The following is a 14,205-nucleotide window of genomic DNA, read 5'->3' on the forward strand; positions in this document are numbered from 1 at the left end:
CTGCATGCGCTGTGGACACTGGGTCGTGCGGGGGGGTTGGGCAGCATGTAACCCAGGAGAAGTGGCAGCGGAGTGTCATGCAGGCAGTGATTGTGCTTTGTTGGAGGTAGTGTGGTGCTTAGCTAAGGTATGCATTGCTAATGAGGGCTTTTCAGATGTAAAAATTGTTGGGAGGGGGGGGGGGGCACTCTTGCCGCTATTGTGGCTTAATAGTGGGACCTGGGAACTTGAGATGCAGCCCAACATGTTGCCCCTCGCCTCCCCTATCCGTTTCTGTGTCATTCCCATCACTTTCTTGAATTGCCGCGATTTTCACAAATGAAAACCTTAGCGAGCATCGGCGATATACAAAAATGCTCGAGTCGCCCATTGACTTCAATGGGGTTCGTTACTCGAAACGAACCCTCGAGCATCACTGAAAGTTCGACTCGAGTAACGAGCACTCGAGCATTTTGGTGCTCTCTCATCTCTACTGCTTACACAATTAAAACCAGCGTTCTTTACTGGAAGGGTATGCTATACACCAGTTTTTCTCAGTCGCTATTCCTTACCTCTGCATGACTACTTTCATCTGGTTGGGCAGCATCTCCAGACTGTTTTTAAAAAAACTGAGCATGAAAAAATCTGGACCATGCTCCATTTTCGTGCGGGTCTCCTTCTATTGAAGCCTATGGAAGCCGTCCCCGCGGGAGACAAAAATCGGAATTTACTCACCCGCTCCGGTTCTTCACTTCGCCGCGGCGTCATCTTCTCTCCGTCGCGGCCGGATCTTTTTTCTTCAGGCCGGCGCATGCGCGGGGCACGTCACCGAAGAAAAAAGATCCGGCCGCGATGCAGAGAAGATGACGCCGCGGCGAAGGAAGGATCCGGAGCGTGCGAGAGGTGAGTTAATTCTTATTTATTCTTATTTTCAGTCCTCATGTCCGCGGGGCAGGAGGGACCCGCTGCAGATTCTACATGGAGAATCCGGAGCGGGCCTGATTTTCCCCGTGGACATGAGGCCTTAATCAGGAAGGGGCAGATATTCATTGGGTACTCATTACCAATCCATTACACTTTCATATTTTGTGTGCAAATAGTCACTATGCAGAAGAGTTGTGTTGGTCAATGAGGTCATCGCTCTGCATTATATTTGCTATGTGAACCTTGGAGTGCATGGATTGCTCAGTAAACTAGACATATCAAGCAAAGAATATTTGTGTCTCGTGTCAGAATAATCAGTTTCACAGACTAGAAACACAACCAAAAGAGACAAAAGTACATGGAACACCAGGAATTCAAAATCTCCATGCTGTTCATTAATTACGAAAAAGTGCACAGATCTCATGTTTGTGTGGGGCAGCAACAAAACCAACAGCAGCATTGAGATCCAGCTTTGCCCCTGGAGGAACCTTAAAGGTGAAACTCTGTAGCAGCTTTGTAAAGAAGAGGAAAAGCTCCATTTTAGCCAAGTCTGCTCCAACACAATTTCTCTTCCCTAGAGCAAAAACATAAAACAACATTAGTCCATCATTGAGTCTGATAGCAGACAGTCCCTCTAAATGGTTGAGGTGTTCACTCTCTTGACTTTAGTGTTACTTACCAGCAGAAAACGGCATAAAGGCCTCATTTTTGACAAAGTTTCCATCAGCATCCAGAAAATGTTGAGGGTAAAAGTCGTCAGGTTTCTTGAAGTACTTGGCGTCTCGTAGAACAGATGTCAGCGATGGAATTATGTAAGTCCCCTGAAAAGATTAATGAATGATTCTCCCAATAGCCAAAGTGAAAGGAAAGAATACACTCTTAATGCAGCTTCTCAGGCCCATTAGATATATTTAGTGGGTCCATGTGAGTAGGGCAGAATACTAGTCTACGCCTGTGCATTTACACTTAGGCCTCCCTCACAGATGTTTTTTTACCGTGTTTAGCGCTGCCTTTTCAGTCCTGCGCTAAACGCTGTGCAGGGATCCCATTCATTTGAATTGGGCTGTTCACACAAGCGTTAAAACGCAGCATCTTCAACATTGTGCTTCGACAGCAATGCATGTCCTATATTTGGCTGTTTTCAGCCCTGCATAGCAGAAAGAAATGAATGGGCATCGTTAGCAGTGCTGCTGAAAATGTGGCACAACTTGGTGCCACATTTCGGGCAGCACCAAATGCACTAGCAAAAGAAAAAGACTTATACTCATCGATGCTGGCTCTGTCCGGGTCCCTGGCGCTGCTTTCTGGGGTTCCAGGCACTTGTCAGAGAATCTTTTGCTAGTGATAGGGTTTGAACACGCCGCCTCCAGCAAGAGATTGCTCTGATTGGCTAATCCAGTGCCAATCACAGCCAGTGCTGGATTCACCAATTACAGCCATTCAATGAATGAATGGCTCACAGCTCAGCCAATCAGAGTAATGTCTTACTGGAGGTGTGGTCTTGAAGCCCCATTACCAGCAAGAGATGCTCTGCAGGCACAGACAAGTACCTGGAAGCCTGCAGGGATAGCGGATGACGCCTACTAGGTGGGTATTTGTTTTTTAGGGGTTTTTTTTCTGTTTTCTTGGCTGCAATATCAGCTGTGCTTAAACTGTGCTGATAATGCATGCCAGCACTGCTGAAATCAGTTAACGCAGCGTTGAAAAACGCTGCATTTACTGCAAACGCCTGTGTGAGGGAGGCCTTACAGATGTCCATGCTTAATGTAGAGTTTAGTTAAGGAACTCCATAACTCCCGAACACTCAACAGGCTGTAATTTACACCGCCATCACTTGAGGGGGGGTTACCTATTAAAAGGGAATCTGTTGGCAGTTTTCACCATACTAAACTGCTAACACCACTAATTGGATGATTGGAGTAAATTTCATTCCTCAGGACCCACTATATACTTCTGAACGTACTGCTAGAATTATAGTGAAAACAAAGAAAATATATATTTTTTTAATCATAAACGATATGGTAATGAGTTTTCAATTGTCTGCTGGAAATTCCAAGAATAAAGACTCTCTGGCTATAAACTCTCCATAACCCACCCTCTCTGTTCTTGAGGCTGCATTCCCACGAACGTATATCGGCTCAGTTTTCACGCCGAGCCGATATACGTTGTCCTCATGTGCAGGAGGGGGGGGGTGGAAGAGCCAGGAGCAGGAACTGAGCTCCCGCCCCCTCTCTGCCCCTCTGCGCTATTTGCAACGAAAGGGGGTGGGGCGGGGCTAAGTTACACAAATTAGCCCCACCCATCCAGCCTCTCCCCATTGCAAATAGTGCAGAGGGGCGGAGAGGAGGCAGAGTGGGGGCGGGAGCTCAGTTCCTGCTCCTGGCTCTTCCATCCCCCCCCCCCCCCCTGCACATGAGGAGGACGTATATCGGCTCGGCGTGAAAACCGAGCAGATATACGTTCGTGGGAATGCACCCTCAGTGAAAGTTTCAGTGGTCTGAATAGAAAATTACACCTAGGTGTAGTGTGAGGCAGGAGAATGACAGATCTATCAAACAAAAGCAGAGTGGAAGAGATTGGAGAGGATTTCAAAGTCAGAAGCCAGGAAAATTATATGGGTCATGAACACTTAGTTGTTAGTATATGCCATGTGAGTGATCAGAGGTTGAGGGAGAGTTATTAAGAGCCCCTTGGAGTAAAGTGTTGATTCAATTATGCGCCTCTTAATAAATTGCCTGTGTGTAAGAAAATTAAATCTACCGTATATACCGGCGTATAAGACGACTTTTGAACCCCGAAAAATCTGCTCTGCAGTCGGGGGTCGTCTTATTCGCCGGTAATACAAAAAAAAAAAAGTGTAAAAAAAAAAAATTTTATTACTCACCTCCCACGGCGTTCTGTCGCGCTCCGGCAGGATGTCGCTCGCTCCGGCAGGCTGTCGCTCGCTCCTCGTCCCCGCCGCAGCATAGCTTTCTGAATGCGGGGCTTGAAATCCCCGCTTCCAGAAAGCTAATACACACGCCGGCAGCCATGACAGCATTGAATGGCTGTGATTGGCTAAAGCACACGTGGCTTCAGCCAATCACACTATTCAATGACATCATTGAATGGCTGTGATTGGCTGAAGGCGCACGTGTTAGCAATCACACCCATTCAATGATGTCATTGAATAGTGTGATTGGCTGAAGCCACGTGTGCTTTAGCCAATCACAGCCATTCAATGATGTCATGGCTGCCGGCGTGTGTATTAGCTTTCTGGAAGCGGGGATTTCAAGCCCCACATTCAGAAAGCTATGCTGCGGCGGGGACGAGGAGCGAGCGACAGCCTGCCGGAGTGAGCGACATCCTGCCGGAGCGCGACAGAACGCCGTGGGAGGTGAGTAATAAATTTATTTTTTTTTCTCCACTGAATACCGGCGTATAAGGTGACAGTTGGGGGATCGTCTTATACGCCCCGTCGCCTTATACGCCGGTATATACGGTACCCTTAAAGGGGTTCTGACATCAAAAAAAAAAAAAAAAATTGTACTCACCTTGCCTGGCCCGATCGCCAGGCATGTCTCCTCCAGCCGGCATCTTCTTCTGTGCCTTTAAAGCAGAGCAGGAGCGGTCAAAAAGACCGCTTCCTGCTCTGGTCCATCCGTCAGGCACTTCCGAGGTCAACGGACGGACCGCCACAGCAAGCACGTCACAAGCAGTGCTTGCTGTGAGCGGCCCGTCCGTCCGGCTGAACACCGGAGTGCTGCGCATGCGCAGTGGAGACGCAGCCCGTCCTGACTCCTGTCAGAGGGCACCTCTCCACTGCGCATGCGCGCGATCCCGGAGCGGCGTGGCTCGTGCAGACAGAAGAGGAGGAGCAGCGCCTTCCGGGAGATGACCCCCCCGATGTCAACAACAACAGAAGACAAGGTAAGTATTATCTTTTTATGCTTTAGCAGCCATTAAACCATGGGTTCCCTGGGTCCATTAGGCACACCAGGGAACAATGGCTGCTAAAGCATAAAAACATTATTCATGTTAGAACCCCTTTAATATAATAAATTTGCTAGTCTGATGGTGGTGCTTACCACCCAATTAACTATGGCAACTTTTTTTAAAGTATGGCAAGAATTTGGAAAGACCCTTGATAAATGGAGTTTTGTTTCAAAGCTGTTCAACAGCCTGAACGTTGACTTACAGGGTGGCCACCAGTAGGCTACCATAGACATATAGAAGTTAAATATTGATTGGTGTTAGATCCAGCAGGCCAAGGCATTCTCCTGACTCCTGAGTCTGCTTCTATTTCTTTCAGCATTCAGAGGAGTACTATGTCTAGCTACTCCATCCAGCCTGTGGAGATTTGTTATCAACTTCCTATTTCAACCCTCTAGGCGTTACCCACAATGCTTGGTGTTGTTTATTCCCTGGATGACTGTACGCAAACTGCTGGTGCAGCTATGTGTCTGTATACAGTTCTTTGTGTATCTTTTACTAGTTTGAATTGTGTCTTTGTGTGTTCCCAGAACCCTGTGTGTTGCTGCTGGGTTCTGTTTGTCTTTCTGTTCCTTGTGTCTGTGATCTCTGCACAGGACAGGCTCCAGTTTCCATCTTACATCCACTCCTGCATATTTGTGTGGCTCAGTACATCTGACTCTGGATACACATTTTCACCAGGTAGGTAGGGAGGTCTAGGAGTCAGGGTTAGGAAAAGGCAGCCTGGAGTATCCACCACCTGGAGTATCTCCAAAACAAGGACAGGACAAGGATATCTAGTCCACCTGAGATCAGGTTAAGACTTATTTGTGTTCTGTGTAAAGAGTACCTGCATTTGCTCAGTCTTCACCTTGGTGTCAGCTGTCTATCCAGCAGGTGGTTCCACTCAGCAGGATGACCCAGGGGATCCACAAACATTACATAACAATCAGGAGTATGATTTTGTCTGAATTTACCTGCATTTCTGTGTCCTTATTTCTTAAACCCTTATTTTTATATTTCTTCAACTTGCCAGAATAGTCAAAAGTTTTGACTATTTCAAAATGTTTCAATATGTCATAAGACAACAGAAGTACAAATTTCCACAAATCGAGACACTGCCATTTTTTTTGGTCAAACTTACTTTTGGTATGAAGTAGCCCTTCAAGATGACATCTTGAGTAGTTGAACGTGGCAGATTGTTTGGCAGAACATCAACGAATCTCTGAATCTCATGAATGGGTGTGAGTGAGGGATGCCTCTGATTGGTCAGGCTGTGACCAATCAGAGGCATCTCATTCAGCAGGCGGGGATTTTAAATCCCCGGCTGCTGAATACTACTCACAGCTGTTTAGAGCAGTTCAGGAGAACTGCAGCCTGCCGCGCTGAACTCCGTCTGCCGGGACCAGGTAAGTATATATATATATTTTTTATTTTTACACATTTCTGGATGAATTGCAGGGAAGGGCTTATATATTTAACCCCTTCCCGACAATTCATCCCGTGATCGCCGGCAGCCCATTGCTTTCATTGGAGTCGGCTGTATTGCCGGCTCCATTGAATTCAATGGGCTAACATCGTTCTGCCGGGACCAGGTGAGTATATATATATATTTTTTATTTTTACACATTTCTAGATGAATTGCAGGGAAGGGCTTATATATTTAAGCTCTTCCCGACAATTCATCCCGCGTACGCCGGCAGCCCATTGCTTTCAATAGAGCCGGCTGTATTGCCGGCTCCATTGAATTCAATGGTCAGTGCTCTTTTAATCGAGACGAGTACGCGTGGTGCTCGTCTCGAGTAACGAGCATCAAGCTCGGACGAGTATGCTCGCTCATCTCTAATCAACTGCCTTGTTCACATCCCATCAAAGATTTTTTTTATAAGGTTTAAGTCAGGTGACAGTCATAGGTGCTTCATAACCACACCAATTCACCATGGCATAGGTTTGACTAGATGTTGAAGACCAAAGGCGGTCCAATGTGCTACTAGAAATAATGGTCTCTAATATAGTGACCATTCAGCGCATGTACCTACAACAATATGTGATAGATTGCAGTTATATATTCACACCAAAAGTGAAATCTCCTTACTTTGGATTTCCGGGTACTTCATCATTAGTAGAAGGCTCCATCTCAGTGTACTAGCAGTTGTTTCCATGCCAGCCACAAACAAGTCCCTTACAAGAGATATTAAGTTTTTATCATGGAAATATCTCTCTGGATTTGGTTTCTCCTGAAATGCACAAAATATGGAATATTGGGGCACATTATGGAAACAGTGTAGGGGGTAAAAAAGGAAACTGGATCAAAGTAACTCTCTAACATTATATCACTGAGCTATTCTGAGGCTGCTTTTTTCAGTGGCATATCAACCAAAACTCACCACTAGCATAAAGGGTAAGTTTTGTATTTATGTAATAGAAATCCTATTATGGATAACTAAATTGCATTAATAATTCAATATGTTTTCCCCTTAAAAAATGTAAGCCAAACCAGAGTTTAAATAACCCAGTAAAATTAACCAACACATCAGTGCACAGTAAGCTTTGGGTTAGATGGGTAAGAGGTTGGGGATGTGGGTTGGGGGTTGGGTGTACAGTTTCTCCTTGTGGAGAATGTCAGATAGGTATAAGGAGGCAGTCTATGCAGTGCTCCTCTAGAACTTTTAATTCTCTTTACTCCCACCTAGTATCCTCCCAACCCCCATCAAAGTCCTCTTACCCAGCCAAACAGAAAACTTAAAGTATGCTGACTAGGGGCAACGACATTATGGATGAGACTCTTGTTTTGCTAATATTCTTAGTACTGTTGCAAATCCTGTTAGAAAGTCAAACATTGACTTATAGAAAAGCTACCTTTCAATAGGTGGCGCTGGAGAAACATTCCTTTGCATAACAATTTTTCCAGAGGTTCATTGCATGGCCTATAGGTCTCCTTAGGACTACTTTGTATTCTCTACAAAGAGAAACACGACCCTTCCCTGTAGTCAGGGACACCTGCACCATGAAGTGTAAGGACCGCTCAGAGTTAGTCACAGGCTGTTCAATACAATAAGCAGCTAAAGAAAAACAAAGAAGTCTGCATCATTCCAGAAGGGAAGCCTCCTTACCTACCACGATCATCCCGTCTTAGAACCTCACCTGCTTCTGTTTGACCAGGAAACAATCTATAAGACTCCTCTGGTCATTGATATCCAGCTGATCCCTCTGCTTCATGAAGATCTCTCTAATAAATGAATGTATCTAAACTCTGTACAGGACTAAATACTAAACAGCCACCCTTCTCAATATAAGAGGGGTTTGTGAAAGTCTGTTTCATCAGTGTCCTTCACATATAGCAGTCTGGCTGTCTGCATGTTGAGGGATAATTGGTTTATGTTGCTGCCCTCGTATCAGTATATCAGTAAGGATATGGCCACTTTCTGTGATTTTTTTTTTTGGTCTGTTTGATACTTCCCTTTCTACAATTTTAACTAATGTCAGTGTAGGGACCCACAATAATCAGGGACCCATGATGTGAGCTTTGGGCTCACGTATTTGGCCAAAATGTCAACTAATACCTCATTTATCAGCATTTATCCAGAACATGCAATTTGAACAGTATAATTCAGTGTAAACAGTCAACAATTGAGCGATGAACGATAACTCATTAACTTTTCACAGAGGCAGAAAAAGTCTATAAGTAGTATTTCGCCCTTCACAGAAGTTTTCTGCTCTCCGTATCAAATGATGCGAATTGAGAGCAGTTACGCCTTAGGAGCAGGAATGGTCCTTTTGGAATGTCTCTCAAGGGCATATGGGTGGAAACTGTCCCAACGAAGCAAGTTGTTCGTTGCAGTGAGCTTACGATACAGGTTAGACGAGATTGAACTATCTGATTGTAACATTTAAGAACTCGATTGATGTATCACTCATCTCAGATGTGAATCTCAGATTGAGGTCATTATGGTTTATTTGCGTAACTAACTTGTGGAATTGTTTTTTATTCCCTATCCACAAGATCAATATATCATCAATAAATATTACCCAGTGGAGAATGTGTCTGGACCAAAGACCATTATCTGTAGAGAATAAGACCCTTTCCTCCCACCAGCACAGGTAAAGATTGGCATACGATGGGGCACATGGAGTCCCCATTGCAGTCCCCCTGAGCTGGTGGAAGTACTTAAGTCGAAAATGAAAAAAAATGTATGCGTCAAGATAAAATTGGTCAAATTCAGAACAAATTTGTTATGCTCAGCCATGTGGGAACCTCTCTGCGATAGGTAGTGTTGAATCGCATTGAGGCCATCCTGGTGTAGAACAGAGCTATGCAGGGCTTCCACATCGAGGGTGGCAATCAGGGTCCCACTGTCGACAGTGATGTCTTGAATATCACAGTAGGTCCATTGTATCCCTTGCGTATGAGGGAAGGGCTGTTAGGAAGGGCCTCAAAATACTGTCTATGTACAGACTTTTGTGTAATGTTATTGATACCAAATATTATTGGTCTGCCCTTCAGAGGGTTGAGCCCCTTATGCACTTTAGGGAGAGCATAAAATGTTGCTGTTCTTTGGATGTTAATGGCCATGAAACTATATTCGGATTCATCAGTGCATCTACTCTCTTGCCTGGGTAAGAAGTTGTTTGAGTTCGGACAAATATTGTTGGGTCGGATCTGATTTTAGTCTAATATAGGCGTTTTTATCTTCTAGAATGCTAGTATACATCTGAACGTATTGTACTGTACCTAGCAAAACCACATTACCACCTTTGTCTGAAGGTTTAATAATTAAAGCATCATTGCTCTCCAATTCCTTAAGTGCAGAGAATTCGGATTTAGTCATTTGGGAAAAATGCAGGTTTCAGGCGTAAGTTTTAATGTCTCTCAGAACCAGCTTCTCAAATTAGTCTAGCTCGGGACAGCACAATGTTGGAGGAGATGATTTATTTGGCAATTTTAGGTCCGTAAATGAACCCGACCCGTGAACTTCCACCTCTAAAGGCACAAGAATACGTGCTGCCTGGAGATCTTCAGGTAGTAAGCTCAACTCTTGGGCTTGATTTCTATCCTTTTGAAGGAAACACATTTTCCAACGTAATTTTCTAATGAAGAGGGAGATGTCCTTCGCCCAGATGAACGAACTGTGCCCTGTAGTGTATGTTTTTTTGTTTTTTTTTAAGTTATCAAATAAATTTATATTTTAATTCAAGTCTATTCTGTGAAGGGCATGATTCATTAACTTCGTGCAAACATGAAAATCATTATTGATTTGTTCACTAGTCATTCGGTTTAAGTGTTGATTGTTCAGTCATTCTTATTCACTATTTCAGTGAGTGTACAACTGCATTATTTTCGAGTGAATGAGTGAACTATTTATCTGTACAAACCGGCTACACGAACGAACTGTCATCTGCTCGAAGCACTCTTACTTAGCAGGTGGTTCAGCCTTCATGTGTCTTGATTAGCAAATACTACTCAGCCTCATACACACATAGAATAAGCTTCAGAGTATGGAGACTCATTTACTACCTTTGTAGCATTTAAACATCTGCACTAAACAATTAGATTCCTCATTAATCTTCTCTTCTAGGCTTCTTTTCCCCATTCCAAAGTTACGTAATGTAGAAACAGCAAATTGTCTCATGATTTTCCAGTTGTTTAGATCAGTGAATCCAATACCTGAGAAAGAATAAAATTGTGAGTTTTTCATTTTCTACTTTATAAAAATTACATGTTAAAGAGCCCACAATGAATTACTGGGAAGCTGGTGATATTCAGCAAAGGTTTTTTTCAGGCATTTACTGATGACCTGCCCTCAAGATTGCAGTTGATCAGCAGGGTCCACTGCTCAGGATTCCCGCCCATCAGCTGATCATACAGCCTCCTGCTAGTGTGGTGAAGCCAGGCATTATCAGGGGTCAGAGCAGCGTCCTTTTACACAGAATGCTAAAATACGCCAGACGTCACTTCATATATAGAGGTCGTCAAATCATAATCATTGCTTAAGCTCTCTCCTTATGTAGAGTCAGATGTGACAAGAAAGTTATGTGCCTTTTTGTGCAATTATATCCGTCATCATATACATCACATCATACTTTACATTGTATCTTTTGTGGCTTATTATATTTACAATTAACCCTCCCAAGGCCTTGCTCTAACCTATAACTATGGCACAAAAACTCCGATAACGATATTACAGTCCCCATTCCCCAACCCAAGCCAGGGATTTTCCATTAAATCGTACTGGAGGCTGTAGTACAATTACTTTAACAAACCTCTCTAAATGTTTTTTCAGGCAGTGCTTTCAATGAGAGCTGTACCTACAGTTACCAGCGCTGGCCACTACACAGGGGTCAGAGTGGTGTCTTACATTCCGACTCCAGTGTAACCAAGCATTGATAGCTGGCGCTGCCTGGATAACTCATTTAACCAACTGTTTTTGCCTTCTTTGGAATTAGCCCCATTTCAGTTTAAAATTACATTCATTAAAACCAAAGGAAAACTCAACTCCACTTAAGAAACAAAGTGTTGGTTCACATAAAACTAGGGATATCACTAGAAGCTCAAGTCACTAGACTGCAACTGACTTACTTTTGGCCATGTGCAAACTCATTAGAGAAGTCAATAATGTTGGGAATAACTAGTGGAAGCAGAAGAAAGTCCCAACAAAGTATATACTGGCTCAACACCATCAAAACGGATGCCAATATGTGCATCAAACAGCTAAAAGAAGCAGTGCTTGACAGGGAAGCATAGAGAATGTTCGCCTATCAAGTCACCGAGAGTCAGACAAGTCTCAATGGATAGATTGATTGAGGAGTCCCCTTTCAATGGCAAATATGGTTCCTTTATAAAAGCAAAATCCAATGAAACCCAAGAAAAGCTCATCTCTACTTATGTTATCTGTATAACCAGAGGCATAAAATGTTCCAGGACATCACACAGAAATGTTACCATATCCTCTTGTTGCATCCATAAAAGCTGGCGGCATTGGTCTGTCCAAGAACTCCTCTGCGTGGTTGACAAGAGCTTCTTTCACCGTGTCATATCCGCACAGCACCACCATCTTCTCAACGCCTATCTTTATACTGAACACTGGGCCATACTTCTTAGCAAGCTGCAAAATGCAAACCATAATAAGAGTATAAAGCGTCTCATTAGATATGACTTTCCCGAGCCTCCATCGCAGTACACAGAAGGAGCATTTTTTTTTTTGCACATTCACCCCCCAACTTGCTTGATTTTTTCCTGCTGCCAAATGGGACATTTCTAAAACAAGTCTGTGTACTTTGGATATGAAGTCCACTGTAAAGCAGACAGGAGTTCCTCTCACCACTTCAGTACAGGCAGCTACAAGTACATCAGCTAGACCACAGAAGGGTATAATTTATTTGTATTTTTATCAAAAGCAGTGTTAGTAAATTTTGGGGGCATCCTCATGGAAAATGAGGTAGAATTACAATTATTTCTTGTTTTCGAATTCAGATGCTGGAGCGTATGAAAGAACTCAAATAGTCGTCACCAGAAACTGGGTCACTAGACATCTGAATACCGCACTCAGAATACACTAAGGAAAGCTGCAGGAAGAGAAATAGACACATTCTAGAATTACTTCGTGCCTTTATTTACCTAAGAGGACATTGTTGTACATGTAGAACAATAGTAAGGTGGTGCTAGATTGTCAGGCATGATGTGGATGAGATGTAAATCTAATACTGTTTAAGGATTTAAACTGGTTAAACTTCAAGATGTCTTTTGAGAAGTCCTAAAGATACATATAAGATGACCGGTACAAGTTCCTTCCTAGTATTATATTCATGCTAGATAGTCAAGCAAGTAATCTAGTTTGAGCTAAATCAGCCAACTGCTGGATTATCTGAAGTAAGAACATCTTGGTAGATATCTCCAGGCTGGGAATGTATCAATAAACCATGAAGAAGCTATAGATGTCATTGATCTTTGGAGCGTACCTCTTGAAATGATAAGTGAGGCTTTTGCACATTCAAGTTGAGAATATTTCCGATTATCGGCAAGGGCTTTGGACCAGGAGGATAATTCGGATGAACATTTTCCTTCTTATTGTAGAAGATGGCTGCTAAGAGAATACATATTACAATGGACAAAAGAACTGTGACTGGATCGAGGGGCAACATGTCTTCAGCAGAACCTGTGGTGGGGAGGAAAAAAAAAATTAAGGATTAAAGTTACCACCTAATATACATGAAGGTATGGTGGCTCAGTTAGCACTGCTACATTGCAGTCCCAGAATTATAGGTTCAAATCTGACCCAGTGCAATATCTGGATGGAGTTTTTTTAAATTCATGCAGCTGTTACTGGTGATGGGAGTTGAAAGGAAGCATTGCTAAAAACTGAGCCACATTCAAAAACACACACAATTTGTAAAACAATTATCTTGCTCTTTTTTGCTAAAAGTTGGTCCAGATGACCAGATCTCATTTTGTAAAAATCTTCAGAATTTTAATCGCCCTGCTGCTAACGATGAGCAACAGTGCCTTTTGATCATGTGATTTTTTTATTCTAAATTGCCAATTCAGATGTAGCTTTCATTCCATATGCTACATTAGTGGTAAACAGACGCTCAATGAGCAACAAACCATTCCATACATGTACATATATTCTACTTATTTATTTCTTAAGCTTTTTAGAAAGTCCTGGCAATTGCCACTTTCAGTGAATAGAATTTATTTGAAAACCAATGGATAATGAATAACCCTTGGACAGACTGATGGTTTTCCACTGCTAGCTCTGTTATCAGAAAGTGTTAATGCTTCATATAGAAGAGTTGATATCATCGATATCATAGTAGTCACCATCGCTCTAAACATGAAAGATGTGGAACGCAACTCCAAGTAGAACATCAAATGTATGCCAAGAACATGTTTTACCTGAATTCTCAGTAATTCATGCATGGAATAGTCTATGTTTTCATGAACAATTTGCTTTACCTAATAAGGTTGCATCCAGTAAAAATGGACGATATGGAGAACCGCCTGCGCAGATGCAACCTCAGATTTATAGGATTGCCGGAGAGCGCTGAGGGCAGAGATCCCTGCGACTTCCTGGAATCGCTCCTCAAGCAGGAGTATGGCCCCAGCTCTCTGTCCCCCCTATTTTGTTTTGAGAGGGCTCACCGCATCCCATCAAGGGCCCCGCCGCCCGGGGTGACCCCTTTCCCCCTCCCCCCTCCCCCGCCCTACCTTCCTTTCCACCCCCCCTCCTTTCTCCTCCCTCTCTTCTCCCCTTCTTCCCTACCCCCTCTCCCTCCATCTTAGACAAGAAGGTCGGCAGCTGAAGACAATGAAACTGCAAAGTGATGTGGACTGTGATAAAGCTACTATTTTCT

General features: G+C 43.4%; 2 protein-coding genes across 2 annotated transcripts in view; both read right to left on the bottom strand.

Annotated features, from left to right (window-relative positions):
* Positions 1-1,276: 1,276 nt before the first annotated feature.
* On the bottom strand, positions 1,277-6,148 carry LOC136616510 (putative inactive cytochrome P450 2G1). The gene is made up of 3 exons (XM_066594215.1): positions 5,999-6,148; positions 1,583-1,724; positions 1,277-1,477 (listed from the first exon to the last, which is right to left on the bottom strand). The coding sequence occupies exons 1-3, from the start codon at positions 6,146-6,148 to the stop codon at positions 1,299-1,301; spliced, it is 471 nt and encodes a 156-aa protein (XP_066450312.1). The 3' UTR covers positions 1,277-1,298.
* A 2,260-nt stretch (positions 6,149-8,408) lies between these two features.
* LOC136620714 (cytochrome P450 2C50-like) overlaps positions 8,409-14,205 on the bottom strand; it is a 32,258-nt gene continuing 26,461 nt past the window's right edge. Inside the window, exons 3-5 of the mRNA XM_066595656.1 lie at positions 12,811-13,007; positions 11,795-11,957; positions 8,409-10,519 (exon numbers count right to left, since the gene is read on the bottom strand). Coding sequence (XP_066451753.1) covers positions 10,359-10,519; positions 11,795-11,957; positions 12,811-12,993 — 507 coding nt within the window. The 5' untranslated portion in view covers positions 12,994-13,007 and the 3' untranslated portion in view covers positions 8,409-10,358. The remainder of the gene's footprint in view (positions 10,520-11,794; positions 11,958-12,810; positions 13,008-14,205) is intronic.

Source organism: Eleutherodactylus coqui, chromosome 1, assembly GCF_035609145.1.
Source record: "Eleutherodactylus coqui strain aEleCoq1 chromosome 1, aEleCoq1.hap1, whole genome shotgun sequence".
In the NCBI taxonomy this organism is placed as follows: Eukaryota; Metazoa; Chordata; class Amphibia; order Anura; family Eleutherodactylidae; genus Eleutherodactylus; species Eleutherodactylus coqui.